Here is a 14993-nt window from a genome sequence, read left to right as displayed (position 1 = left end):
GGTCAGAAGTTTACATACACTAAGTTGACTGTGCCTGTAAACAGCTTGGAAAATTCCAAAAAAGTATGTCATGACTTTAGAAGCTTCTGTTAGGCTATTTGACATAATTTGAATCAATTGGAGGTGTACCTGTGGATGTATTTCAAGGCCTACCTTCAAACTCAGTACCTTTTTACTTGACATCATGGGAAAATCAAAAGAAATCATCCAAGACCTCAGAAAAAAAGTCTGGTTCATCCTTGGGAGCAATTTCCACATGCCTGAAGGTACCGCATTCATCAGTACAAACAATAGTACGCATTTATAAACACCATGGGACCACGTAGCCGTCATACCGCTCAGGAAGGAGACGCGTTCTGTCTCCTAGAGATGAACGTACGTTGGTGCGAAAAGTGCAAATCAATCTCAGTACAACAGCAAAGGACCTTGTGAAGATGCTGGAGGAAACAGGTGCAAAAGCATCTATATCCACAGTAAAACGAGTCCAATATCGACATAACCTGAAAGGCCGCTCAGCAAGGAAGAAGCCACTGCTCCAAAACCGCCATAAAAAAAGCCAGACTACTATTTGCAACTGCACATGGTGACAAAGATCGTACTTTTTGGAGAAATGTCCTGATGAAACAAAAATAGAATTGTTTGGCCATAATGACCATCATTATTTTTGGAGTCAAAAGGGGGAGGCTTGCAACCCGAAGAACKCCATCCCAACCGTGAAGCATTGGGGTGGCAGCATCATGTTGTGAGGGTGCTTTGCTGCAGGAGGGACTGGTGCACTTCACAAAATAGATATAATCATGAGGGAGGAAAATTATGTGGATATATTGAAACAACATCTCAAGACATCAGTCAGGAAGTTAAAGCTTGGTCGCAAATGTTTCTTCCAAATCGACAATGACCCCAAGCATACTTCCAAAGTTGTGGCAAAATGGCTTAAGGACAACAAAGTCAAGGTATTGGAGTGGCCATCACAAAGCCCTGACCTCAATCCTATAGAAAATGTGTGGGCAGAACTGAAAAAGCTTGTGCGAGCAGGGAGGCCTACAAACCTGACTCAGTTACACCAGCTCTGTCAGGAGGAATGGGCCAAAATTCACCCAACTTATTGTGGGAAGCTTGTGGAAGGCTACCCGAAGGCTTCTCTCTACTATTATTCTGACATTTCACATTCTTAAAATAAAGTGGTGATCCTAACTGACCTAAAACAGGGAATTTTTACTAGGATTAAATGTCAGGAATTGTGAAAAACTGAGTTTAAATGTATTTGGCTAAGGTGTATGTAAACTTACGACTTCAACTGTGTATATACAGTGGGGAGAAGAAGTATTTGATACACTGCCGATTTTGCAGGTTTTCCTACTTACAAAGCATGTAGAGGTCTCATTTTTATCATAGGTACACTTCAACTGTGAGAGACAAAAATCCAGAAAATCACATTGTATGATTTTTAAGTAATTAATTTGCATTTTATTGCATGACATAAGTATTTGATCACCTACCAACCAGTAAGAATTCCGGCTCTCACAGACCTGTTTTTCTTTAAGAAGCCCTCCTGTTCTCCACTCATTACCTGTATTAACTGCACCTGTTTGAACTCGTTACCTGTATAAAAGACACCTGTCCACACACTCAATCAAACAGACTCCAACCTCTCCACAATGGCCAAGACCAGAGAGCTGTGTAAGGACATCAGGGATAAAATTGTAGACCTGCGCAAGGCTGGGATGGGCTACAGGACCATGCTTCACAAAAGTACTGAACCTTTCTATTCTCATAGTTTCTACAGATTGTAAATTAAAGATGAACATTTTTGCTAAATTATTTATTATGTTATTGATCGATTGACTGTGATTTCAAATCTCGCAGTATTGCTATCTTCAGTGTTAGTTTTAGGTAAATGTTGCAATTCTTCAGCCATTCCTGGATCTGTGACCAAAAACAAGCTACATATGGACAGTACCAAAATAAATGATCTAATGACTCTGCCTCCTTGCAGAAAAATCTGCAGAGCTGGGAAGACTGTATCCCCCATATATATTTAGCATTATTTTGGTTGCAAGATTTTTGTATAATAATTTAAATWAAAAAATMTGAAGTTTTGAATCCGGTGTCATGGAATCGGTACGTCGAAAATCTCTTCCCAACTATTTTGCAATTTATATGGCACAGCTGTCAATTTTTTGGTCCTTAAATGAAACTGGTATATATTTATATTTATCACAATTTTTTTTAACCATTTTTAGTCTCTAATGCAGGGCCGACAGACAAGTTCCTTACTTTTACCCTTTCCACTTGCCTCATCCATTTTTGTGGGAATGCTGTAATTAGTTGGTTGTAATTTTGGGGTAGAGCAGACTGTTAGCTGCATGTGTGACATAACTCCACCAGTCCTATTTATGATGTTATTTACAAAGATTATATTTATTTTTTATTTTTTATTAATTAGTATATTTGATTTTAACCACAATATTTGTTGTATTATTTGTTCTGTCTTTTCTGGTTGATTAAACTGAAATTGCAACCAACTTTCTAAGGCTTGTTTTTTTTTAAAGAGAGATTTTGGAGATTATTTCATTTTCATATACCCGACAGTGAGCAGTTGTAATCTGAATAAAGGGAAAAAGGCCATTCTTGAACATGGGGTGAGACATTCTTACTAATTTTCTAGAGAACCATTTTGGATTTAAGTATAACTTTTGTGTGACTGATGCCTTTAGTGAGAGGTCTAATGCTTTAATATTTAATCATTTCTGCCCTCCAAATTCATTCATTATATAAATAGGCCCTTTTAATTTTGTCTTGCTTGCCATTCCAAATAGAATTGAATCTTTTTTGTTCATATAATTTAAAAAGCAGGTCACTAGGTGTAGGCAAACCCATAAGCAAATAGGTAAACTGATATGACTAAGGAGTTAATCAGTGATTTTTCCACAAATAGACAGGTATTTTCCTTTCCATGGTAGCAAGATCTTATCTATTTTTGCTAACTTTCTATTAAAATTTATTGGAGTGAGATCCTTTCTTTCTGGATATGTATACTGACTATGTCCACATCCCCGTCAGACCATTTTATTGGTAAACTARACGGTAATGTAAAAGTTGAATTTTTTAGTGATCAAATACATAACATAGTACACTTATCATAATTTGGTTTTAATCCAGAGAGGTTATAAAAAGTATCTAGATCCTCCTATGAGGCTGTGAAGGGATTCTAATTGTGGTTTTAAAAGAAAACATGAATCATCAGCGTACAATGACACCTTTGTTTTTAAGCCATGGATTTCTAATCCCTTAATATTATTATTGGATCTAATTTTAACAGCGCAAACATTTCAATGGCAATAATACCTAGATATGCCGATAGTGGACAATCTTGTCTTACTCCCCTTGACAGTTTAAAACTTTCTGAGATGTAGCCATTATTTACTATTTTACACCTAGGATTACTATACTTTAACTTTTAACCAGTTTTATAAGAGATTCTCCAAAATTGAAATATTCCAGGCATTAACTCCAGTCATACTTTATCAAAAGCCTTTTCAAAGTCAGTTATGAAAACCAGGCCTGGTTTCCCCGATATTTCATAGTATTTTATTGTTTCCAGTATTTGTCTTATATTATCTCCAATGTATCGTCCATGTAAAAAACCTGTCCGATTAGGATGAATAATATCTGACAATACCTTTTTAATTCTATGTGCCAAGCATTTAGCTAGAATTTTTGCATCACAACACTGAAGTGTAAGAGGCCTCCAATTTTTTTAATGGACTGGATCTTTATATATACCACTTGGATCCTGTTTCATTAATAATGAAATCAGACCTTCTTGTTGTGTGTCCGATAATCTACCATTTATATAGGAGTGGTTAAAACATGCTAATAATGGTCCTCTGTGTATATCAAAAAAGGTTTGGTATAACTCCTCTGGTATGCCATCCAGTCCTGGAGTTTTCACGAACTTAAAGGCTTTAATTGCATCAAGAAGTTCCTCCTCTGTAATTTGGCCTTCACATGAGTCTTTCCGTACAGATGTTAATTTTACATTATTAATAGGGGGAAAATCCTTTGGCTAGCTTTGGTTAGTGGAGATGGAGGAAACTGAAAAGAAAACATATTCTTAAAGTACTTTACTTCCATGAGTGACTTCATAATTTGTAACAAGTTTCAATAAAAAATATTTGGTAGCATTTCTATGTTGAGAATTGAAAATGAATTTTGGGTATTTTTCCCCATATTGCATCCAGTTCGCTTTATTTTTATAATATGATCACTCTCCTTCTTGGTCAAATAGCCCTTACACAGCCTGGAGGTGTGTTGGGTAATGACCCTGTTGAAAAACAAATGATAGTCCCACTAAGCCCAAAACAGATGGGATGGCGTATCGCTGCAGAATTCTGTGGTAGCCATGCTGGTTAAGTGTGCCTTGAATTCTAAATAAATCACTGACAGTGTCACCAGCAAGGCACCCCCACACCATAACACCTCCTCAGTGCTTCATGGTGCGAAATACACATGCGTACATCATCCGTTCACCCACACCGCGTCTCACGAAGACACGACGGTTAGAACCAAAAATCTCCAATGTCCATTGCTCGTGTTTTCTTTGCAGCAATTCGACCATGAAGGCCTGATTCACACAGTCTCCTCTGAACAGTTGATGTTGAGATGTGACTGTTACTTGAACTCTGTGAAGCATTTATTTGGGCTGAAATTTCTGAGGCTGGTAACTCTAATGAATTTATCCTCTGCAGCAGAGGTAACTCTGGGTCTTCTATTCCTGTGGCGGTCCTCGTGAGAGCCAGTTTCATCATAGAGCTTGATGGTTTTTGCTACTGCACTTGAAGAAACTTTCAAAGTTATTTTTCCAGATTGACTGACCTTCATGTCCTAAAGTAATAATGGACGGTCGTTTCTCTTTGCTTATTTGAGCTGTTCTTGCAATAATATGGACTTGGCCTTTTACCAAATAGGGCTATCTTCTGTATACCACCCCTACCATGTCACAACACAACTGAATGTCTCAAACGAATGAAGAAGGAAAGAAATTCCACAAATTCACTTTTAAGAAGGCACACCTGTTAATTGATATGCATTCCAGGTGACTACCTCATGAAGCTGGTTGAGAGAATGTGGTTGAGAGTCTGCAAAGCTGTCATCAAGGCGAAGGGTGGCTATTTGAAATATAAAATATACCTTTTTGGTTACTGCTTGATTCCATATGTGTTATTTCATAGTTTTGATGTCTTCACTATTATTCTGTAATGTAGAAAATAGTAAAATAAAGAAAAACCCTTGAATGAGTAGGTGTTCTAAAACTTTTGACCGGTAGTGTATATATTTTCTACAACTATTACTTCATTAAGGGGGCCACGAGAAATGCATTTTTTTTGTCTGCTTGTCCCTTTGTGGTGACAAAAAGACAGACCGATAGACTGTGTCTGTCCTTAAGGCACTTTTATGGCTCATATCTTGTTCCTAATACCCGTGGAGATCACACCAACATTGATGCTCTAGAGTCTGTGACGGTGCTAGGTTATGTTTCCCTTATCAAGTTGTGGGTTGATAATCCATGTCAAAGGCAGTGTCAGGTTGCATAAATACCTGCTTGGGGCCTCTGTCTTGGTTATGGAGCGTATCCGTCCATCCTCTAGAAGCTCTCCTCTGCTTCCTGGTCTCTCCTGGATCATGATCCCTATGTACAGTATCTGTCCCATATGGCACCCAATTCCCTTAATAGTGCACTACTTTTGACCAGAGCCTTATCGCCCCTGGGACAAAGTGTATAAATATTAATGCAATGCTTGGCCTTTATTTCCTATGCGCATGGCCTGCTTCATAAATTGCGCATTTACAATGTATACAGCTGGAGTAGAGCCTAATTCATAATTGGGTTAAAATGTATCTATACTTCAGTCTGTGCTTCAGTCTCTCTCGTGTGCACGGCGTGCGTGCACTTTTTGACGGGTTTAAGATGCTTACAGCTTTGACAGTGTCGTCCCTTTTCTCAATGTTTCTTTCTGTTGTGTGTGTTGTTTGTATGCACCCCTAAAATGCAGGTCCTAATATGGTACTGCACTGTCCCTCATAATGGTTCTAAATGATCAGTGATGTGCGGTCAGAATAGGCAGGGTAGACAAATGTTCATTCTTTTTTGTTATTTCATGTTTTTCCTCAATGATTCTGGTGTTTTTTATGCTAAAAAATATCAACATTTGCTAAAACTGCATCCAAATCTCAGGAAAGGCGCCTGGGTATTCATGTCTTCCTTCCCGTCCGTTCAAATCGTTGACTCACGTTCCTGACTCCAGTCACTGTTAATGGACAGGGTCAGCATATGCCTCGCTGCTTTGCCTAGCTTCGTTCGTTGCAATGAGCTGATTTCATATTTTGCACATGTGCATTGCCTTATCATGTCGTGTGGATAAGCCTGGGGTAAGCTCTGCACATTTGGGCGTGTCTACATAATTTGGTGCTCGCATCCCTCGAACTGAACAAAGCTAACTAGGTCCATGTTGGATTTCCATGGAAAACTTGGTATAATTCAGAGGGAGACCAACACCTATACTTTCTGATATTCATGAGGGGAAGGTACAGAAAACTATCCGATCGAATGCATCACACTCGGCCTGACAGACACAGCAACCTGGAGCAGACAGCCGATCAGAGATGAGAGGAGAGGAATGTTCTCTCTCTCTCTCTCTCTCTCTCTCTCTCTCTCTCTCTGTCCTTCTCTGTCTCTCTCTGTCTCTCTCTCTCAATTTAATTTAAATTCAATTCAAATTGATTTATTGGCATGGGAAACATATGTTTACATTGTCAAAGCAAGTGAAATAGATAATTAACAAAACTCTGTCTAGCTGTCTCTCACTCTTGTCTCTTGTCTCTTTCTCTCTCTCTCTCTCTCTCTCTCTCTCTCTCTCTCTCTCTCTCTCTCTCTCTCTCTCTTTCTCTCTTTCTCTCTCTCTCTCTCTCTCTTTCTCTTTCTGTCTCTGAGCTGGGGGGATGGGATGAAGACATGTCTAACAAACAGTCTATGCTCTCTGTTCTCTGTTGTGTACAGGATACACTCCCCTCATCCTTGGCTCTCTAAACTGAGCCCACAATATCAAACACCTCCCCCAACCATCTTCCTTCACATATCATCGCAAAGTTTATTATGATCTGAAATGAGAGAGAGAGAGAAAAAAAGACTATAGAACAAAATAAATCCGCCGGCCACCCCCTCCCTTTTCTCCATGAAGGGCTTAAGGAAGAAGGGTGAAATTAAACATGATTGATAATTGGCTTTGGGGATCCCGATGCATTATGACCATGTTGTGACTGCGTTTGGGCCTCAATTGACCATGAAATGTGCACTTTGTAAGGCTAAAATGCTTATTATTCTTTTCTCTCTCTCTAATGGTTGTCAGTCTGAGGCCAAATCATAAATCCGCAGCTGGAGACTCTCTGGCAGGTTTGTGGAGCTGTTTGTAATTGTTTAAATCCCTCTTGTGATGTGTTTTAAAGCCCCCACGGAAACGTAATTGCCTGTCAGATGCCTTTCCGGCTCAGCCGTTGCTTCTCTCGCCGCTCTTCTCTCGATGCGTTCGCTCGACGCCTCAGTCTCTCTCTCTCTGCCTCTCTCTCTCTCTCTCCCTCTCTCTCCACCAGTCCATGTTACAGTGTCATCTGATGCCGATCCATGCGGAACAGTTATAATTTGTCTCATCTATTTTAGGGGCCTCTTTTTCCAGTCTCCATTGTTTTGCATTTCGGTAAATGTACAGTGTGTGTGCATCTTCAGTACATCTGCAAATCCGCATCCACTTCATGTTGTGGTGTTGGTGCGTGAATAAATGGAATATCAATCCGACATGGTGTAACACTGAAATGCACTCAAGTGAATGAATTGTTAAAAGATCCATCCCTTAACCGAATTCATGGGAGAACATTTTGGGGTATGAAATCTGCCCAGGTTTTTGACATAAGAAATCAAATGCACGTGAATAATATTGTAGCTCTTGGTTTTTCCAAAAAAAGGAAAGGTGATGGCATCTTCCATTTAAAAAAAAAATGTGTTCATGGTGATCATTTGTATAAACAAAACAAAAAAAAGCTTGTGATAACGATCTGGTTCTGCGTGTGTTATTCTTTCAACAGGCCTCAGGAGCTGATGCCTTGGAGTTGAATCTGTCTTGCCCACATGGTATGGGGGAGAGGGGCATGGGACTGGCCTGTGGGCAGGTAAGCCCTCAGCTCAACTACTGTGTGCCTGTGAACGAACACCTTTTTGACTGACTGACTGACTGAAGACTCAACTCTACTACTGACGTTACCATAGTGCACGCCTCACTGACTTCTCAACTATTGTAAGCCTCAGTGCAGACTTCAGACTCAAAGACTGCACTTGACTACAAGTTGAAGTATCGACTACACACCTATTTTTGTGAACATCTGGTTAGATACAGCTCTTATAAAATTGAATGATCACACTGTCAGATACACCAGACAGTCTGCTTTCTAATGGACTCTGTCACAGAGAAACACTATTCTACCACTACAGCTGAGCTGAGTCAACAACTCCTCTCTGTTGCTCTGCTACTGACTACTACTGTACAATGCCATGGTGGTGACTGATAAATAGCATTCATCATATCAGTAGGTCATTACATCAGCAGTGTGGAGGTAGTTCAACATGACTGATTTTAGAAGATTTTCTGATCGAGTAGCTGTAACTCTATGACTGTCTGAATATCTCAGTGTGAGAGTGATTGTATTCAGGGTGTGTAGAATCAGACTCGAAGGTGGAGCTATCCACTTGGGTGCTTTTCCCAGTGTAGGAGGAGTAAAAGGGGGTGCGTGATCTGGTTCGAGGTGGGACGCAGGCAATGAAAACCACTGAAGGAGTGAGTTGGAGCGTTTATTCTGGTTTAATGGAGACTGACTCCACTCCAATGGAGCGTTGATTTCTCATCAGCGCCCTCCTAAAATACACATCTTTCTATAATTTCACATTTAGTTGAAACATTTAATGATTGTAATAATCCATACGGGACAATCCTTCTCTGACTTGGCTTCTGTCAAATGAGATGCTGCATTGATGCTGAGTTTAATGTAGCGTTTGGTTAAACGGTTTGAGTATGTGACAGTAGTCAACACTTCTATTTGTTCGCTTGATGCATGTCATCAGTATGGAATATGAGATGGGATGGGCAGATCAGTCACCAGGGAATATAATGTAAGTTTAAATTAGCCTTTGGCTGTTTGATGCATTACTGCTCTTTTATTTGTATCTTTCATTTTTTTAAGGACATTGCTTCTTTTATTATTTAACACCAACCGTAGACCATGGTGTCCACCGGTAGACAACCACACACATTACCTCACACTGTCTAAACCCACCGTTTAATGTCAGCGACGATATGTGAGAACCTTCTTTTGCTAGCAGCATATCTAAATGTTTACACATTAGCCTGTCTCTCTGTGAGGGTCAGTTGTGCTTTTGACTTGAACATGTGTGACACGGCCTGTCATCTAAGTGCTCGTAGCCCGGCGGTGCGGTGGTCAAGTCAGTAACAGGACTCTCTACCTATCTGACTCTCTAACACCACCATGTCTTAACGTTAAAACAAGGTCATTAAAACGCAGAGTAGTGCTGCTCTGGAAGAGGACGGAAGGGGCCTTTTTAAAAGCCCGGATATCACAGAGTATCACACCTCTCCGCTCAGGAGGTTAATACTAACCCTCATCAGTTTACAGCACGGCAGGCAGGCTGTTCTGACTTTTAACGGGGTGAAAAATATGTCAAAGAGTTTGAGTATACTATCTGAAGACTGATATTCCGTACGCTGATTGTATTGGGATATTGCAGCTTTACAGCTGTAGTATGCTGTAGTGTAGCTTGTAGCCTACCAATCCTGCCTAGGGTTGATCTCAAGATGCTCTGAGCCTCCACTTAGCTCTCATTTTGGATGGGAGCAATACAATGTATCCTTAGGTACAGGATACCATGCCCTCTGTGTATGTGGATGTACAGTACGCCTGTATATAGAGTGGGAGAGGAAGGTTTAGCTTGTAGCTCCACATCACTAATGATGAAACAAGTCTGCTATAAACAGCACAGTGACTAAAGCAGTGTGTGATATACAGTACAGTAAGTGATGAGAGCTGTTACTGTATGTGCCTGAAACAGCACACAGCAAGTTACTATACCACAACCTAAAGGCCTTAGTTATCTGGATACGGATAAAGGCAAAGGAAGGAAAGCTGTGATTTTCAATCTTACCACCTTGACTTGAGTCCCACCTCAGGCCCACGGTGGAGAGGGGAATGAATGAAACGAACGTACGAACGAACGAGTTCCCGTCTATAACCGGGGAAGGAGACAAAGCTATTTTCTCTCACAGTAGCCGTAAATTTCCAGAGTTATATCCCCTCTGCCGTTAGATTTTCTGCTGTAAGACAAAAAGCTAATCAAAGCCATGTGCCCGCAGGCAGGTAACCTCGGAGTGAACTAAAGAGAGAGAGGCAATATCATTCCATCACACCCCGCCGCTCCGCGTGCGTGGCGGCCGTGCCACCTCTCAACGCAACAGCGGGAAAAACATTCGTTCTGACGCTATGGAAATGGTAGGGAAATCTCATTTGAATGTCTTATTAATATGCAATTTCAATCAGTCATTCACAACGGCTCCCTCGGATTGTATAACCAACGGTAGCTACTGTACTTTTTTGAAGATGAGTAGTTTAACATTTTGTTTAAAAAAAAAAAAAAAAAAAACGTATTCAGAAAGGTAACACCACGTGTACGTTTAACCCTTTATTACAACGCGTAGTCTTGGCATTAGGGCTCTGCTCCTTCAGGGTAGCTCACTGCCGGAGCGAAGCATCATATAAAGAGGCTAAAATAACTACAGGAGGTGAGCAAGATATGCTATATAGAATGTTGTGCATTTACAGACTGAAGAACTCAAAAACGCCATCAAACAGACCGCCTCTAGCAAGCGTAACATCAACCCAGCACTATTGCCTTAAGTTAACTCAAACTTGTGCTACTGAGAGAGGAGAGATACTCTTGATATGCACGGTGGTCGCTTCTCCGTAGGCCATGAAGAGTAGGCGGGAAGATGGATCCCTGAGCAGACTACCCATCGAAGGGTCCTGACAGCCAAGATTAATTGAATCCCTGCTATTGGACCATAATAAAGAAAGGCTTCCTTTCCAAACGGAAATTTGGAATAGAAAAGACATATATGGTTATATAACAGAAGACATTGTACGGAGGGAAGACCAGACAATGACTGCTGCAGTGGCCATGACATACCATTAAATTGCATAACACGAACAAACCCCCAGAACCGAAAACTAAAATGGTAGCTACATATAACCACCTGTGCTATCCAAATAGCCTAATGTCACTACTGATACATGCACAGCGTGCACAGTGAAAGTGACGTGATAATCTAAAACCTAGGCCTACAACATAGAGTACCTGAGCTGAAGCTTATGCCTAATAGTATATGCCGGTAAGTCATGAGAGAAGAATAGATGACGACCTGGTAACGAGAGGAAATAGACCCCATAGATTACTAGAATAAGCCTGCATATTAGTGTGTCTGAAATAAGCTGACAGAACGTTTACATTAGAGGTGATTGACGCTTGATCGTCAACAGCGGATCGCCATGTGGGTGTTTAGCAAGCCCACAGGATCTAGGTAATGCTAGAATCAGGAGCCAATCCACATGGCTGGTAGCTAAAGCAAGCCTTGGTTATTCATCGCAACGCGATACAGTGTCAGCTTCCCCACTAAGGTTCAAGGTGATAACTTGAAATCTGAGGAAGTTAAAGTTAGGGGTTAAAGTTAGGGGTGATGGGGTATGTTGGCCGAGAGAACAGACTATGCCCCAAAACTGGCATTGGGAACAAAGAAAGTATATAATAGATATGATAGACTAATTCTACTTAGCTAGCTAGTTTAGCCGGCTATTGACAACAGCAGAGCAGCAACATGGTTGATCCTCGCAATCAATGACAACCCTGTAGCAGCCAAACCTTGCAACATGAGCATATTGAACGACTCTGATGCGATCAGCTGATGCCACCACACTTGGGTTTCCCTTCTGAACCGGCTTCGCTTTATTTAGAAGCGATGATGAGGATGTACTTGGCCTGTAAGTGTTTATCACAATGTCATTATCACAATGTTTTTTGTATGAGTTTCATTCTCATTTGATGGCAGTTGTCATGATTTTTCATTTGATCACACGTGTGATTATAATGTGGTTAGTGAGTGCAGTCTAATGAGTGAGTGGTTAAGACACAGTGCCTAGCTTGAAGGAATGTAGACTTTGGTTCCGTTACCTCATATCTCTTATTCACGTTTGCCTCAGCAACCACAGGGAAGTCATTTCTCCCTCCTTCCCTTCCATAACGCTCCTCTATACATCCTTTTCCCTCGTTCCCTTCCATAACGCTCCTCTATACATCCTTTTCCCTCCTTCCCTTCCATAACGCTCCTCTATACATCCTTTTCCCTCCTTCCCTTCCATAACGCTCCGGCTATACATCCTTTTCCCTCCTTCCCTTCCATAACGCTCCTCTATACATCCTTTTCCCTCCTTCCCTTCCATACCGCTCCTCTATACATCCTTTTCCCTCCTTCCCTTCCATAACGCTCCTTCTATACATCCCTTTCCCTCCTTCCTTCCATAAACGCTCCTCTATACATCCTTTTCCCTCCTTCCCTTCCATAACGCTCCTCTATACATCCTTTTCCCTCCTTCCCTTCCATAACGCTCCTCTATACATCCTTCTCCCTCCTTCCCTTTGATACCGCTCTTCCACTCCTCCGATTCACAAATTAAAACTGAAGCCTCCTCCCCGAGCTATATTCAGCCCCCTTTGAACATGCGGCCTGGTGACAAACAGCTTCCATCATACCCCCACCTCCACACACACACACACACACACACACTCACCCGCTCTCCCGTTGAGAGTCTGGGGTTGTTAACGAGAGAGCTGACCTCTCGTGACCTTGCTCTGTAAAATTAAAATTTCAGGTGTAAGCCTGTGGTAACCCACCCTCCTCTCTGGTGGGCTGGGCTGTCTCAACAGCCCTCACCCCCTCCGCAACCCTGCCTGGGGGTGATACACCTCCCCTTCTTCTCCCCCTCTACACACACACGCTCCTCCGCTGGGGCCGCCCGTCGTGCTGAAACTAATCCGCATGCCAGCTTGCCCCGCGGAAACAGCTCACGGGGAGAAAGGAAAAGAAAGAAATACATAAAAAATGTCCGTCAAGTACCCTTTCCACCAACTCTTTTCATTTCATACTAGACCTCTCCTCCTTAACGGCTAGTGCCTCTTATTTGATTTTCATCATCATGGCCCCTTCTGTACTGTTACAATCAGTCAGTCAGTCAAGAGGGATTAGTGTTTTGGAATGTGTTCATTCCGTTCTGATGGAACCTGGAATGATAAAATCCTCGGTGTGTCCCATCACTGGTGGTCCTGCTCTCCTCTGGGAATCATGCCCATTGTAGAATCCACAGTATGAGTCCTGTGTGTTTTTCATGTTGACAGCATGTTTGTAGCTCGTCACACCCTCCGCTCCCTCTCTGCCAGACCTTCAGGTAATGGTCTCAGAGCGCAGAGGTACAACAGGGTCTGCTCTAAGACCTGCTCTCATAGAGAAGAGACACAGAATGTCTCCCTTGCCAGAACCAGTAACAGGCCTGTCAAACAGGTGCTTCGTCTCTCCAGCCAAGCAGAATATGTTGTACAGCCAAACTGCAAAAGGAGGGGGCTTGGGCTTAGGTTTAGCCTCCTCTGCCCCTCCCTCCTCCCTCTGCCCTCCACCCTTATGCTCCCCCCACGGCCTATGTCCCCCACAGACTGGAGTGCTAGCTGGCCTGGCCCCCATCTGCTGTGTAATAAGCTGTCTGTCAGGGGCCCAGGCATGCCTGGCAGGGAGAGCTCCACCTCTGTGAGAGCAGGGTTCTTACAAGCAGCATCTGGTTGGGCAATGGTGCTTGGCTGGAGGCCATGACCCAGCCTCTTGTGCTGAAGTAGCCATAATGCAATTTCCCATGACCCTCTGGGAGGATTGGTTTTAGTCCCTCTTCTTCCTGTGTGGCTGCCTGGTTCGAGAATATTAGAGTATCTCCGTCTCTGCTCTCTCTCTTTCTCAAAGAGAAATATTATCATACACATCAAGCTAATTAGTATTTTATTTTTATCCCAAAATAATCAGCTATTCTATGACTACAGCCAATGCCAATTGCATCCATGACACGAATACATGTAGAATTCACTGAAGGTCCTCTTCATCGAAGGTTTAGCTAGTAATTACATCATTGTAGCACAGTCTGCATATCCACTCATTCCCCTTTGTACACTGATACTTACTCAACCTACAAATCAACCTAGAAATACATCCACTGCTTCAAGTATTTCTGATACATTGGCTGGGTGCAGGATCAGAAATATCTATCCAATGAATCTCCCCAGGAAAGCAGCCAGCGCTATCAACCATCTCTAGGGAGCCCAGATATAAGGCCTCTCTCTCTCTTTCTCTCTCTGTCTCTCTCTCTCTCTCTCTCTCTCTCTCTCTCTCTCTCTCTCTATCTGTCTTTGGCAGGCAGGCAGGCAGGTAGATGGGAGTGGACTGGTTGAACCCTCCTCTCCACTCTTGTTTATACACTGTTTGTAAGTCTTGAATAAATCAAGGCAAATTGCTATGGATGGCACTTGCTAGAGACACAAGTGCATAAATCTAATATCTTATCCAAATCCTGGAAGTGAATTGTATTGTCTCCTATGGAGTAACCTTCCCTATACCCTCTTGTCCACCCTTAGAATACATTTGGCATATTTTTAGGCACCAATGTGATTATATTCACCTCTATTCCCCTCCCACACACCTCACCCCTATTCCCCTCCCACACACCTCAGACCCTCTATTCTCCTCCACACACCTCACACCCTATTCCCCTGCCACACACACGTCACCTAT

General features: G+C 42.1%; 1 protein-coding gene across 1 annotated transcript in view; it reads left to right on the top strand.

Moving 5' to 3' along the window:
* dpyda.1 (dihydropyrimidine dehydrogenase a, tandem duplicate 1) overlaps positions 1 to 14993 on the top strand; it is a 200903-nt gene that overhangs the window by 122664 nt on the left and 63246 nt on the right. Inside the window, exon 16 of the mRNA XM_024000164.2 lies at positions 8140 to 8223. Within this exon, the coding sequence (XP_023855932.1) occupies positions 8140 to 8223 (84 nt within the window). The remainder of the gene's footprint in view (positions 1 to 8139; positions 8224 to 14993) is intronic.

Source organism: Salvelinus sp. IW2-2015, linkage group LG14 (assembly GCF_002910315.2).
Source record: "Salvelinus sp. IW2-2015 linkage group LG14, ASM291031v2, whole genome shotgun sequence".
Classification (NCBI taxonomy): Eukaryota; Metazoa; Chordata; class Actinopteri; order Salmoniformes; family Salmonidae; genus Salvelinus; species Salvelinus sp. IW2-2015.
The sequence above is the reverse complement of the archived record's forward strand: the minus strand, read 5'-3'. Positions and strand labels throughout refer to the sequence as shown.